Source organism: Phyllopteryx taeniolatus, chromosome 1, assembly GCF_024500385.1.
Source record: "Phyllopteryx taeniolatus isolate TA_2022b chromosome 1, UOR_Ptae_1.2, whole genome shotgun sequence".
In the NCBI taxonomy this organism is placed as follows: domain Eukaryota; kingdom Metazoa; phylum Chordata; class Actinopteri; order Syngnathiformes; family Syngnathidae; genus Phyllopteryx; species Phyllopteryx taeniolatus.
Window position 1 is genome coordinate 27,757,439 of NC_084502.1, and position 14,359 is coordinate 27,771,797.

Genomic DNA, 14,359 nt, shown 5'->3' on the forward strand with positions numbered 1-14,359 from the left:
TCATTATTCTGACAATTGGCAAATATAAATAATTTTGGTCATTCTAATTGACCTAAAAGAGGGAAAGAAGCATGTCTTTTTTATGTTATGTATGTGAACTTCTGTTTTAAACCGTATTTATTACTTAATCACATAACAACAACCAAAATAATGGAATCTTCTCAGATTCAATTATTTATTACACTGGGTAACAATTTGAAAGAAAAATTCTGTTGAGTTTGATTTTTATGCTGATTAACACTAAAATTGGCATGCTGATTCCAAATTGTGTGTCTGTTTTTTTTCTAGCACGTCAAGTTTTTTTCACCACAGCTTACCCTCCAGAGAAGCAAAATTCCACTGATTAGCTGTCTTAAGACTTGCCAGCTGATTACGATTGGACTCATCTACAGCTACGTGGCAACTTGTTTGTGCAGTCACAATTGAGACAGTGCGGTGAGGTGTGTGCAGCTCCTAATTGGTCAGTACTATCAATATCTGCAAACAGAAAGCTAGCATAGTAGGCATTAAGAGGATTACTGCTGGCTTTTCTCTTAACCATGTATGGGCATACATTGTAAATTTTGTTTTGTTTTATGCTGTTTTTTTGTTTGTTTTCAAAGCGTGTAACTATTCCATCTTAGTGTTTTATTTACATAGGTATATATTTCCTTTGTTCAAAAACTTTGACGTGATAGAGAAAAACTGAGATCAGGTTTGTATTCCGCACCCAAAAATGTGTTTATAAGAGCTGTCAGACCTAACTCAACAAAAATTGTGTTCCCCAGTGTATCCATCCATCCATACTCTGAACCGCTTCTCCTCACAATGGTCGCTATCTTCGGGTGAGAGGCGGGGTACACCCTGAACCGGTCGGCAGCCAATCGCAGGGCGCATAAACAACCATTCACACTCAAATTCACACCTATGGACAATTTAGGGTCTTCAATCAACCTACCGCACATGTTTTGGGATGTGGGAGGAAACCGGAGTACCCGGAGAAAACCCACACAGGCACGGGGGAGTACATGCAAACTCCACACAGGCGAGGCCGGGATTTGAACCCGGGTCCTCAGAACTGTGAGGCGGATGTGCTAAGCAGTCGCACACCATTACTTTGTATTAATTATTTATTTTATTTCCTTCTCAATGCTGCTGTTTGTTTTCACGTTGTTGTTTGTTTCTATATTATTAGTACGCGTGTATGTGTGAATATTGCTGCAGTGTTGTCTGTCTGTGTTATCTATCAAAGAATATCATCAATTTGGCCGCACGAGGGCGATATTTCCACTCCATCCCCACACCCGCCCCTATTTAAAAAAAAATTGTTTACGTCCCTGCTCTCTGCTCCCGCGCCCTAGCAACTGCAGCATCAGCACGAGCGGCGAGCGGCGGTGAGCTACGTCAGCGCTCCATTGACGGCATCAAAGTCACACAACCTGAAGTAAGACGAACCGGAAACACACTTTCACCCTCCAGAGTAAAATCACACCACTTAAGGAGGCGACTAAATGACATTGTTCACTTCATTTTATCCTGTAAATCCAAGGACCAGATGTTTGTTCCTTTTGCAGCGCTTGTTTTGTTAATAAGAGTGATTCCAGAATTGGAGGACAATTTGGGCACCAGCAATTTTCTGAAAACACACGAGTTAGTGCATAGGTGTCAAACTCAAGCCCCGGGGGCCAGATGCAGCCCGTCACATCATTTTATGTGGCCAGCCAAAGAAAATCATGCTTGTCAACTTCTGTGATTTTTGCTAAAATCTGTACCCAAATGCCAAATTGTCATAATAATAAACAAGAATGTTGAGCTCTTGCATTTTTCTGTTACCAAACCCGTCTTCTACAGTAACTTAAACAATACTTGAACAATCTATTATCCTTGTCTTCTGATTTCAAAACTAGTTATCCCTCAATTTGTTGTGTAATGGTAATAATATGATTTGGTGATTAAACATTTATATGGTTTCACTGTTCTAACTACAATGCGCCCCGAGACAAAAATGAGTTTGATACCCCTGGTTTAGTGCATAATTCTTACTTATGGTTTCACCCAAAAAAAAAAAACAGGTAGTTAAACTATCAAAGGCACATTTTTTTTATGAGATATTCTGTTTGTCATATTGCTGTGCACCCTTCTTACAGATCCTCAGGCACCTGAAAAACATCTGAAAATATAATGAATAAATCCTTTGCAGTCAAATTAAGTTGAGTTGTATTTAAATACCTAGTGAATTTTACTATGATTCGGGGGTTGAGAAATATTTACCTCAATATTCATGTTTCTGTTCTTCGAAGAAAGAATTGATCACTAAATACAAATTTAACTTGACTGTTAAGACATTTCATATGGTTTTTACACTGGCTTACTGGTAAGTTACTGCAAACTTGCTTACTGTCCTTACTGGTAACAGTGCCATACCAATGTTTCTAAGTTTTGTGGTACTGATGATTTACACAAGGTAAAAGGGAGCTCTTTTGGTTTGCAGAAGAAGTAGGTCAGATCATGCTTAACTGAGCTTCATTTAGAATACAGTTGAACTCCGTCACACACAACCCACAGTCAGAGTTTCATTAAAAAAAATAATAATAATAATAAATTAAATAAATAAAAGTGCAACATTCAACAAACCACAGGTAACAAACACATGATCAATGTTACTGTAGTTAATTACTGTAAAATCACTCAAATATTTTACTGTCATGGATAGTGAGGATAAGCGGTACAGAAAATGGTATGCGGTAAATAACTGTAGAACAGTTTTGATAAAGTTGTACTTACAAATAAAACTGAAATGAATTTTAGACAAAAATGTTTATATTTATGCTTGAATATGATACCTTTCCATCTAATTACCTTCAATTGTCAGTTGCTTCCCATACATTCCCAGTGAAGGCTTTGGAGTATTTCCAATATTCCCTCGTTTTACTTACATTTCCAATAAACTTTCCGCATGTTTACTGGAAATTGAGTAACATTGAGTCATTCTTTTGCAGCGTTTGTTTTGTTATGAACCAGAATGGAACAAATTACAAACGTTATTTTGAAAGCCATCACCGGAAGTTGCACGTATTTCTTGGACGTGCACACTGGTCCTCCTCCCGTCGTGCCAAGCGAAGCTAGTCGAGCATCACCGCCCTCTTCTTTCTATCTTCTGTCTTTTCTGTCCCTTCGTCGCATTTCTGTGTTTTTTCGACCTTCACCGAATGCAAAAGGCGCCTTCCTTCCTTTCCCCACATTTCTTCTTCGAGCGCGAAGCGTTTTTTCTTCATATTTTTGTTTTTGCAAGCCACCCGTAACGCGACAGGAAGGGAAAAAAAAAAACACCACAACAACAACAACAAAAAAAAAACAACAACCTTGCGTCCATATCCAGCGGCGCCTATTTTGACAGCCTATGTGTTACCGATTTGGCCGTCATTCTCCGCGTTTATTTCCCACCCTCGTTCGCGTTTTAGGTGGACGGCGAGCTCCCATGCTGCTTTGCGCACCGCGCGACAACAGCTCACCTTTGCAGGTGAGTCGCTCACAGCAGCGTTGAAACGCGACTGCACTAGTAGAATCTGTCACATACATCAGGTATGGAAAACATTTAGTTCATATCCTATTCCATAACGATATCGATTCGATATCGTTGATACCCAGCTTGAAGGTCCATGTACTAGTACCCTCTTTGTCTTCACTAGTAGGATAACTTTGGCATATTACTAGGACTAGGCTACTACCTATAACTAGTGCGGTAACACCGTGCACTCGTTGACATCTGTGTGCCATTAGTATGACTAGAGGAGTGCTAGTTCTTCACTAGTGGAATTTTATGTCACTAGTAGTACTAGTAGTGTGCAGTTGGCAACTAGTGCACAGTTCTGACTCATTAGTAAGTGTTCCTAATATGCCAGTGTCCTCCTACTAGTGAGGCCAAAGAGTGTCTACTAGTGCCCTAGTCATTCTACTAGTGTGCTGAATTGTCTTACTAATGTGGAAAAAAAGAGTGCACGAGTACTTTTTTTTTTTGCCCCAGTCCTTGTACTAGTTCACTGATAATATTAGGTATTTTTATTGTCATTATACAGGTACAATGAAATTTTGGCAGCAAGACTGCAGATGTCTAAAAAAAAAAAAAAAAAAAAAAAATGCAATCAAATGCACAATATGTACAAGGTATATAACATATTCATATAAACAATGGAAATAGCAAAACAGTAAGTAGACATTAAGTAATGAGTGAACAAACTAGATAAAGTGTCGGGTGCTAGGTTGTATTGCACTGTTTGTATAGCATGTACGGTATAAATATAGTAGGATAACCACGTTACTAGTGAGGAAAAACCAGGCACTAGTGGACATCTGTGCACTACAAGTGAAAAAATGGATGTCAATTAGTCGAATTTGACTATTAGTGATTGTAAAAAAAATACAAATAAATACATCTGTCTATTGAAAATCAAACGTGGCTCAAGTCAAAATGCAGCAATGAAGCTGGGCAGAATTTGTGATTGGCCTTGTTGCCTAACAACCGACGCACGTGCCGGCCAAACACTGCGGCCAAATTGAGAGCCATGCGCCCTTTGCATTTTAAATGCTGAAGCGAAGTGGTGGCATCAGACGCTTATCAGGGTCAGCCTGGCCTCCCAGTCTCCCCACTACCTACTCCCCCACATTAAACCGTGTTAATGCCCGTCGGGATTAACGTCAATCTGGGACCGCGACGTACAAGACGACTTCCTAAGCGGGTTCATCCTGTCTCTTACCGTGTTGACAAATGACATGTTTACATTTCCAGGACAACCTTCCTCTTCCTCCTCCTCTTCCTCCGAAAGCATCAGCGGCCTTATCCTAAATCCGTCCTCCCCTCGGCTGCCCTCGGACCCGCCCTCATTCTCCTGTCCGTCCCCCACCCTCGCGCCCAGCTGTGGCCCTCACAGGGCGCGACCGCTGGCGCTCACCTGGAAGGTCCTTGGCCTCAGGACGACTGCCAGCACCAGCACCTTTCCTACATGAGGGACAAGGCCACACAGGTAAGCGGCTCGTTTATTATTTGAGTGCTGTGTACAGGAACATTTCTGACTGTGTTTTGATCATGTGTCAGACCCCCAGGGCCTGGGCAGATGAGAGGAGGCGAGGCTCTCACAAGCGTTCGGCCTCCTGCGGGAGCACCGACCAGCTCAAGGAGGTCACTGCACTCTCCCTGTTGTAGTTTAGAGATAACAATTATTTGAAAGCAACAACAGTGTTTTAAACTTGGAGAAAACAATGTGAATAATCCGTGTAACATTTTTTCTTGGCTTTTTGAAATAGTTTGTATTAAATGCAAGTAAATATTGGCTCCAAATGTCGGTTATCGGCCTTTTTGACTACTAATAATCGGTATCGATCTATTTCTAATCAATATCAGTCCCAATACTGTACGTCCTTACTTGGACGGTATCATATTCAAAATGCCCTGATACTACGACACCGATACTACTTCACTAGCCTGACATATACGTACAGTAGCTTCCGGATGGAGCCATGTTAGCTGTGTGGAGATACTGAACTTTTAAGGTAAACACGGATGACAACACTTTAACCGACTGCAAATGGATAATGAACTCTTTTTTTTTTTTTTTGTAGAACTAAAACGCCTTGTGTTACAAGCTGCTACATTTAAGTGAAATGTATGGCAAGAATGCGATTGGACAGACAAACACACGGATTGAAAACGTGTTGAACATCTTTCAGATCGCCAAGCTGCGTCAGCAACTCCAGCGCAGCAAGCGGAGCAGCCGTCATCGGAGGGACAAAGAGCGCAAGTCGCCCTTCAATGGCAGCCATACCATCATGCAGTCGCAGGTGATCATTAGCGTGGGTGTGAGGAACCAGATTGAGCCCCTGATGCAGGCAGCTTTGAAGCCATCCTGTTTGTTTGTCACATTCTTGCACTCACTGTCTGCATTCTCACTAACGGCCAGCAGGGGGAAGCTAGCAGAATTCGTGTAGTGGTTGCTGCCGCAGGCATTTTTGGACGTTCTGTTGCTTTGCTTTATTATTTTAGCGTGCTTGGCTTTGTAAGTACATTTTACACTGCATTGTTGCTGAGCGAACAAATTGATTTACTGTGTTACTGTATATGTCCTCACGTTAGTGCATTACAGCTAAAAGAGCAACTAAATAACTGTCTTACTTCCAGCAAACTGGTTGAATGCCTTTTAATGTAGATCAGGGGTGTCAAACTCATTTTTGTCGCGGTTTCCCTCAGGGGGCTGTTATGACTGTGCAACCATAAAAATCAGCTCATCATACTATTAGATGTACACAACAAATCAATGGATAACTCGTTTTGAAATCAGAGGTCAAGGATAATAGTTTGTTCAAGTTACTCGAAAAGGTCTTTGGTAACAACAAAAGCTTGCAATATCTCAACATTATTTATTAAGTATGACAATTAGAAATTTTGGTACAGATTTTAACAATAATCAAAGACGTTGACGCACATGATTTGCTTTCGCGGGCCACATAAAACGATGTGGCGGGCCAGATCTGGCCCCCGGGCCTTGAGTTTGACACCAGTGATGTCGCTCTATATTCTTGTTTCATTGGACAGTGACGATGTACAGTGAAACGCCGCCTATTCGCGGTTCGCTATTCACAAATTCACATGCAGTGAAATCTCTTTCCAAAAGTCTGACTAATAACGAATCGTACGAAACCGAAGCAAGAAAATAATGTCAATCCAATTAATCCGTTAAAGGCACTCCAAAATATTAGCAAAAAAACATTTAACATACATAAAACAATCAATATAAAAGAAATAAATGCCGAATGGATAACTGAACATTAAACATGGCTTTTACCTGTACTGAAGATTCTTGATGGTCTATGGAAAACGGCTAGAAGGAGAGAGGAAGGAGCTTATGGTTTTCCTACTTGGCTACAACTTTCTTCTTATTATTCACCTATTTGCGTAATTTTGTGCTCTTTCTGTAACGCCCTAAGATGCCACATAATCATCTGTAAGCAGAGTTGCCAAATGTGACGTCTTTTGTTACGTTGACTCGTTACTCGACGATGTCAAAGCCATGTCAAACGCTAAGCTGTCGTTACAAGCAGTCGCAAAACATTGAAATACGTTATTTGGCTGCAACCGCGTTTGCACGGTTGGCGTTTCAACTCTGGACAACAAAATAACAGGACAATTAATACGTGTTTCGAGATATAAATCTAAAATAATACATGTCCGCACAGGACGCCGCATCTGAACCGGAAATGAATTAGTTCGTCACTGTACACTTCAGAACTTCGGCAGGTTCAAAGTATATTATTATTGTTAATTATTAAATATTTGTAATATAAGATAAGATAACTTTTATTAGTCCCGCAGTGGGGAATTTGCATCGTTTCAGCAGCAAACGTGGCTATAGGAAATATAAATATTCAATATAAATGGCATGCAATGCAATGTAATTACATTTCTTCTTATTACATATACTTCTTGTACGTGTACAAGAAGTACATTGCACAAAATAGAAACCAAAACTATTGTCCATGCATAAACTATTCAATTCAGTCTATCAACGTTATTTGTTTGTTTGCAAAATTGAATGCTGAGTTTTACTTTTGACGTTTGAGATCTGATGAATCTGATTTAATAGACTAGCATTTTTTTTTATTTTATTTACTTTTTTTTGTTTTTTTGTTACCAGGATTGAAAACAGAATTGACAAAGGTGAATTAATCCTTAGACAGACATTTTTGATGATGGCACGTCGAAATCTCATATATTGGTACTTTTATTCAGGCTGCAACTGCGTCGGCCATTACAAGGTTGATGTAGTAAAGAAATTCAACTGACAAATATTGAAGCCATAATTTATTAACGATTATGATTATGGCTGTCGCACGGAAATGCTTTTGACAAAATTTTGAAAATATGGAAATTCAGACAAATTTGGACATTTTTTTCCGGAAGCCAATTTATTTTTTAGGGTAATGTTGTAAGATGAGTTTGAAATGATAGTCAAGTGTTCGTGGTAAAGTTTAAAATAAGAATACAGGCAATTCTAAAAAAAAATTTGGGGGTTGGGGGGGGGGGGGGGCATAAATTAGTTGCTATATATATATTTTTTTTTTTTCCATTATTCATGACCCTGTGAATAGGAGAGGTTTACTGTATTTGCCTCTCTATTTTGTCTTGTGCGTGTTCCGCAGGCACCCATGCCCAAGACCATTCTGATACCCATCCCCATATCCAAGTCATCCGCTCCTCGCTTCCGCAACAGTGTGGAGGGTCTCAACCAGGAGATCGAACGTATCATCATCCGAGACACCCCTGAGAAGGATGAAACCATTGTTGTGGGTGACATCATTATTCATAGCAATGTTCTTTATTTTTTCTGGTTTTCATCTTGACTTATGAACATTTCTGGATGATTCAGTCCAAAATAATAGCAATCCAAGATGACTAACGAGATAAATCGCTGTTATTGGTAGAAATTATATCACTACATTGCAAATAGTGTGTGGAGTAGAGTCATAGAAAAGCAGCAGACCCAACATTCCTGACATGAATGCTCCTGAGTCTGTGTAATTCAATAATTCATTGAAAAGGCCATGTTCACTTAGTGAGGATATTTATGCTGGGCAATAACAGGTGTCAATCGGGTGGCTCTTATTTAAAGATGAAACCAGCACATGTTGTAAATGTGTTCCCCCGCCATAGTCTTAAAAGCCTGGATAGCAAATTTGGCGTGACAGTATACAGTATACCAAATACTAGAAGACAACAAGTGCAAACACACCATTATGCTGGCATCTTGTTTCCACACCGACAAAATAAAGTTATGAAGTAGCCATGTGTTTTCTCACGTTTTTTTTTTAAATACACTGCTATTATTCTGAACACTGTAGCTTGTTTGTGTTATGCCTGACAGCCGCAGGACGTCCCCGACGGGCACCGCGCGCCACCGCCCCTCCCCCCGCAGCGCAGCAGCAGCACCCGCAGCATCGACACGCAGACCCCCTCGGGGGGCGGCCTGAGCGGGAGCCACAGCAACAGCAGCAGCCGCCCCGACTCCATCTCGCCGTCCTACCTCACCGTCCTCACCGACGCGGTCGGCGGTGGCAGCCCCTTTGACGACAAAGGTGATGAGACACACAGACGTGCGGCTGCTACCACTGGCAAAAGTACTCACGCTCTGTACTTAGAGTAAATAGAAGTAGGAACGCGTATATAAACGGAGACTCTGGTAAAAGTAGAAGCACTAATTCAAAAAGTAAGGATAAAAAGTAAAAGTAAGGGAAAAAAAGTACCGATGCAAGGACAAAAGTTGTTGTGACCTTTGGCTTGTCCCGTCAGAGAGTCACTCGCATCATTTGTTTGGCACAGGTTTTACACCGATTGTCCTTCCTGACACAACTCACCCTTTTTTATCTAGACTCGGGACAAAGTAAGTAGTACAAACTACAGATATCTACTTTGAAATGTCGGAAGTAAAAGAAAAATACTAAAGTCAAGTGCAGATACCTGAAAAATCTACTTTAAAAGTATTTGTACTTGGTTGCTTCCCACGACTGCCTTGTCAGCTTTAACCTTTAAAATGTGTATGTTCCCAGAGCTGGGCCCCTGCTCCCCGCTGCCAAAATACGCCGCCTCTCCGCGGCCTAACAACAGTTATACATTCAAGAGAGAACCTCCAGAGGGCTGCGAGAAAGTCAAAGTGTCTGAGGAGTCCCTGTACGTATAACAGCTGGTCTTTTTTGTTTGTTTCCAGAGGCCCAGACATGACATGGTGGGTTATATATATATATATATATATATATAAACATCCGCACGTAATGCAAATTTGTGGCCACCAAGTAGGTATAATGTGTGCAGAAAATACAAATTCCATTATTCCTGGGCAGCTGGGTAAGCAAATCGAGCGCACCTTCTCTAGAAATGATAAGGCGGTGTTTCCCAACCTTTACTGAGTCAAGGCACTTATTTAGAAAACTCTCACAGCCTACGAAAAATAATGTCACAAAAAGTATACACACTGAAATAATGATTATCTCGTCTCAATCTACTCACACATCTACTTGCTCGGTCACAGTGTTAAATCTGGGCCTGTTTAGTTGAAGACAAAGCTATTATTCTGTTGTATGAATACCAACAGGTGGACAGAAAGGTTAAATGTACCTTTTGCAGGGCAGTGGAAGCAGTTGTAATTGTTGTGCCTGTCACTATATGTCGCTAGCATAGAGAGATGAACAAAGATATATATTTGTCGTAAATGTTTTGGACCAATTGTTTGAAATTTGACTTACAGAAATTACTGGCAACATCTCTGATGACAAATCTACCGTTCCGTACGTAAAACATGAAACAAGAATGGGCTTTGTGGGAGAACACCAAGGAGGAAGCCGTTGCTGTCTGGAAAAATAACAAAACATTTCTACACGTTTGAAGTTTGCTAACTAGCACTTGGCTGTTCCACAGCGTTACAGGCAAAATATTTTGTGGACAGATGAAACCAAAGTTGAATTGTTTGGGAGGAACATACAGTACAACGTTACGTGTGGAGGAAAAATGGCGCACCACAATAACATCAAAACCTTATCCCATCTGTGAAGCATGATCAAGGGAGCATGTTGGTATGGATGTGCTTTGCTACCTCAGGGCCTGGACAGCTTGCTATCATTAATGGAAAAATGAATTCACAAGTTTATCAAGATATTTTTCAGAAGAATCCATCTGTCCAACATTTGAAGCTCAAAAGAGGATGGGTGATACAACAGGAAAATGATCCAAAACAAAGAAGCAAATCAACAACAGAATGGCTTCAGAAGAAGACAATATGAGTTGTGGAGTAGTCTGGTCCTGACCTCAACTTGATTGAAATGCTGTGGCATGACCTCAATAGAGCTATTCACACCAGATATGAACTGCAATAGCTTTGTCAAGACGAATGGTCCAAAATTCATCCTGATCGTTGTGCACGTCTGATCTGCAACTACAGGAAACGTTTGGTTGAGGTTATTGCTGCCAAAGTAGGGTTAGCCAGTTATTCAATCCAAAGATTGGCTTAGTTTTTTTCCTCCGTCCTGAGAATGTTTATGGAATGCACTATCAAAAAATTATATATATGTTGTTTGTCTATATGTGCCCTGCGATTGGTTGGCGACCAGTTTTGGGTGTACCCCGCCTCTTGCCCGAAGATAGCTAGGATAGGCTCCAGCACTCCCGCGACCCTTGTGAGAATAAGCGGCTCAGAAAATGGATGGATGGATATATATATATATAGATAGATAGATAGATAGATAGATACATACACACACACACACACACAATTGTTTGTGTAGTATTAGTGAAAGCAGAATCTGTTTGTTTATTCTTGTGATTTAGAGGATGATGAGACTACATTACATGACCCAATTTATGCAAAAATGTAGGAAATTCCAAAGGGTTCATATACCTTTTCCTCCCACTATATCTATAATGTGACCACAACCTTTTTCTCTCCCAAGTCATGTCTGTGGCTCCATAGTTTGCTTTTGTTTTTCTTCTTCATTACTTCGAAACCAGAAAATAAAGTTCACCTGTGTGTGGTTGTTCCAGGCCCAAAACTCTGCAGGAGGTCCCGCCCTTCCTGTGTCCCGACCGCAACAAAGTCAACTTCATCCCCAACAGCGGCTCCGCCTTCTGCCTCGTCAGCATCCTCAAACCCCTGCTTCCGGCCCCAGACCTTAACTTTCGCCCCGGGGTGGGCCTGCGCAGTCTGTCCCCGTCGCTGGTGCCTCTGTCCACCCAGCCCTGCCTCCTGGAGGAGCCCGAGAGCTTCTGACGAGCACCTTAAACACCTTAAAGCTCTGGAAAAAGAAAAAAAAAGGCCTTCAGCATGCTAGCCCTCTGATGTCTTTGTTCAAACAACGCTTCCCACTGCCTCACCTCCTTTTCCTCCGCCTCCGTACAACCGATCTCATTGCTGTCTTATTTGATTCGTATTGTCTTGAAAGGAAAAGGGCATCATTTTTTTTCACTGTATATGATACCATGACGCCTTTCCACAGACATATCTTTTTTTGTATCTCGATCTATTTCTTTCTATAAAATATGCCTTCCACTACAAAAGGCCATGGTGCTGCCAGATTGTAGCAAAACTTGAAGGGGTAAAAGTTAAGAAAAAAAAATGTGCCTGATATTTTCGATTACAGTACTCCATTTCCAAAATGATGTAGCACCTCCACCTTTCCGCTGAAGTTCCAAGGGGGCGGTGCCAACGAGATTCATACATCGGTATTAAAAGGCCAAAGCAACATTAGTCTGTGCCACCCTCTCCTTTTTCAACTTTGTGGCTATGCACTGGATATAAAAATTCTACACACCCCTCTTCAAAAAAATAAGACCCAGATAAATTATTTGAAAATCTTTTCCACCATTGATGTGGCCTATAACCTGTACAACTCAATTGAATTGAGTTTTTTTCAAATGTGGAAGGGGAAAAAAACAATAACTGAAAGAATGTGGTTGTAAAAATGTGCACACCCACTGATAACTGCGGTGTGGCTGTGTTCAGAATTAACTAGTCAAAACTCAAACTCATTTTAAGTGCGTCTTATTAAGCCCAAATAAAGTTTAGCTATTATAGAAGCCTAAAGATTTTGCGTTAACGCTGACAGCTATTTCGACCCATACCAAAAGGTGTGAACACAACGCTGCTTATCACCAAAAGAAGACCATACCTACAGTGTAGCAGGGTGGGGGCAGCATCATGCTTTGCGGTTGTTTTTCTTCAGTTGGACCTGAGGCCTTAGACAAGGTGGAAGCAATTATGAACACTTTAACAAAAAAGCAGTCACTGTTAGCACAGAACCATCAGTCTTCTCATAAAAAGCCAAAAGAAATGTCAGGAAAAGCCTACCACAAAACATCTGAACTTTATTTGGTGTTAATAAGAAGCACTTTAAATGGTGGCATTGTGTGCTGACTCGCATTTAACGCAGCCACATTCTGGTATAAGAGTGTGTGTACACTTGTGCAACAACATCATTTCAGTTATTTTGTCTTGCCCTCCTGACTTATTCTTTTTTTTATTTGTACATGTTGTTTATCACATTAATGGTGGAAGAAGGTTTGAACAGAGGTGTGTAGACTTTTTATATTTACCGTACCACCCTGCCTATCTCCAACCCCTCTCTCTTGGGTCTGCTCGTGACATCCGAGTCCAACGAGTCCGTCTCCACCGTGTCCACCCACACCACATTCTTGTAGTGCAGACGGCAGTGGGTACCATGGCAATGAACAAACACCTTGAACTGAGACTGACAAGATACCTTTTCGGACAGTTCCTCGTCATCAGCAAATGACTGCAGCTTCCGAAAAAAATGCAGAACACACAAAGAACCCAATTTATGATGATCTTATGACACCGCTATTTGTAATATTTTGAGAGAACCTCAGCCCTCCATGCTACATGTGCCATAGGAATGTACTGGGATGTAAATATATGCCGTATTGTATCAGCTGACAAAGACATGTATCTGATGGGAGTGAACAACTGTACACACCCACTCACACAGATATACTGTATGTCAACCCCGCCCCTATCATCTAATTGGGCCACTGAGTACTGTGAATTACATGTTATCATTATTGTGAATAGTAATGTATTTATTTATCAAATGTCATCATCCATCTCAGGTTGTGGTGAAAAGGGGTGCACGCCAAGCCACAGCTGCAAAGTGTGTCAACGCCTCACAGTCAACACTCAATGATGGGAACGTGTAGGAGACAAGCAGTGCACTGAAAGATGATCAGCAACCTGATTTGGATTTTTCTTTGAAGATTTTTTGGTTTGTTTGTTTTTTTATCAAGCAAGAAATAAAATGTCTTCTTCCGATAATGTGTTTTATTATTATTGTTTAAGTTCATGACTGGACTTTTAGCCTCTGTTACCGCCAATATGAAGAACTTGTGGCCCATTCCAATCATTTGACCTTTAACAAAAAAGTTCATTTTTAAAAAAAGATTTTCACAAACGCTCAATATTTCTATTATATTATGTAAGGTGTGAAATAAAATATATTCCCTTGCTTTATATAATATAAATATATAAAATATATGCAGTTAAAGAAGCCAAATCTTTATTTATGAATTTTTTTTAATCTTTAATACTACAGTGTTCGTGATCCACCATCTTGTTGACACCCCGATGTCCAGAAACAGCAACACTTCAGCACAGTTCGTAGGATTGGTGAACAGTTAACAACATAACATATCTTCTTCTTTTCTTTTTGGCTTGTCCCTTTAGGGGTCGCCACAGCAGGTCATCCTTTTTTTAATGTAAGCCTATCTCTTGCATCCTCCTCTCTAACATGAACTCGCCTCATGTCTTCCCTCACGACATCTATCAACCTCCTC

The 14,359-nt window shown here is 40.7% G+C and overlaps 1 protein-coding gene across 2 annotated transcripts; it reads left to right on the top strand.

The window, feature by feature from the left end:
• The first annotated feature begins 3,062 nt into the window (after positions 1-3,062).
• Positions 3,063-12,260, top strand: fam117ba (family with sequence similarity 117 member Ba). Of its 2 annotated transcripts, XM_061785166.1 has the most exons (8): positions 3,064-3,499; positions 4,766-5,000; positions 5,072-5,155; positions 5,704-5,814; positions 8,170-8,313; positions 8,892-9,102; positions 9,574-9,694; positions 11,558-12,260. In XM_061785166.1, exons 2-8 carry the CDS (start codon positions 4,980-4,982, stop codon positions 11,781-11,783), a joined length of 918 nt encoding a protein of 305 aa, XP_061641150.1. In that variant the 5' UTR covers positions 3,064-3,499; positions 4,766-4,979; the 3' UTR covers positions 11,784-12,260. The 2 variants fall into 2 exon arrangements, with proteins under 2 accessions (XP_061641159.1, XP_061641150.1); XM_061785175.1 differs by lacking the exon at positions 5,072-5,155 and having other exon boundaries at positions 3,063-3,499.
• Positions 12,261-14,359: the final 2,099 nt, after the last annotated feature.

Excerpts from the sequence above, each read along its gene's own strand:
- fam117ba (XM_061785166.1), top strand. The coding sequence starts at position 4,980 with ATGAGGGACAAGGCCACACAG. Across the intron at positions 5,156-5,703 it reads GCACCGACCAGCTCAAGGAG|ATCGCCAAGCTGCGTCAGCA; the intron begins GTCACTGCACTC and ends AACATCTTTCAG. Across the intron at positions 9,695-11,557 it reads AAAGTGTCTGAGGAGTCCCT|GCCCAAAACTCTGCAGGAGG; the intron begins GTACGTATAACA and ends TGGTTGTTCCAG.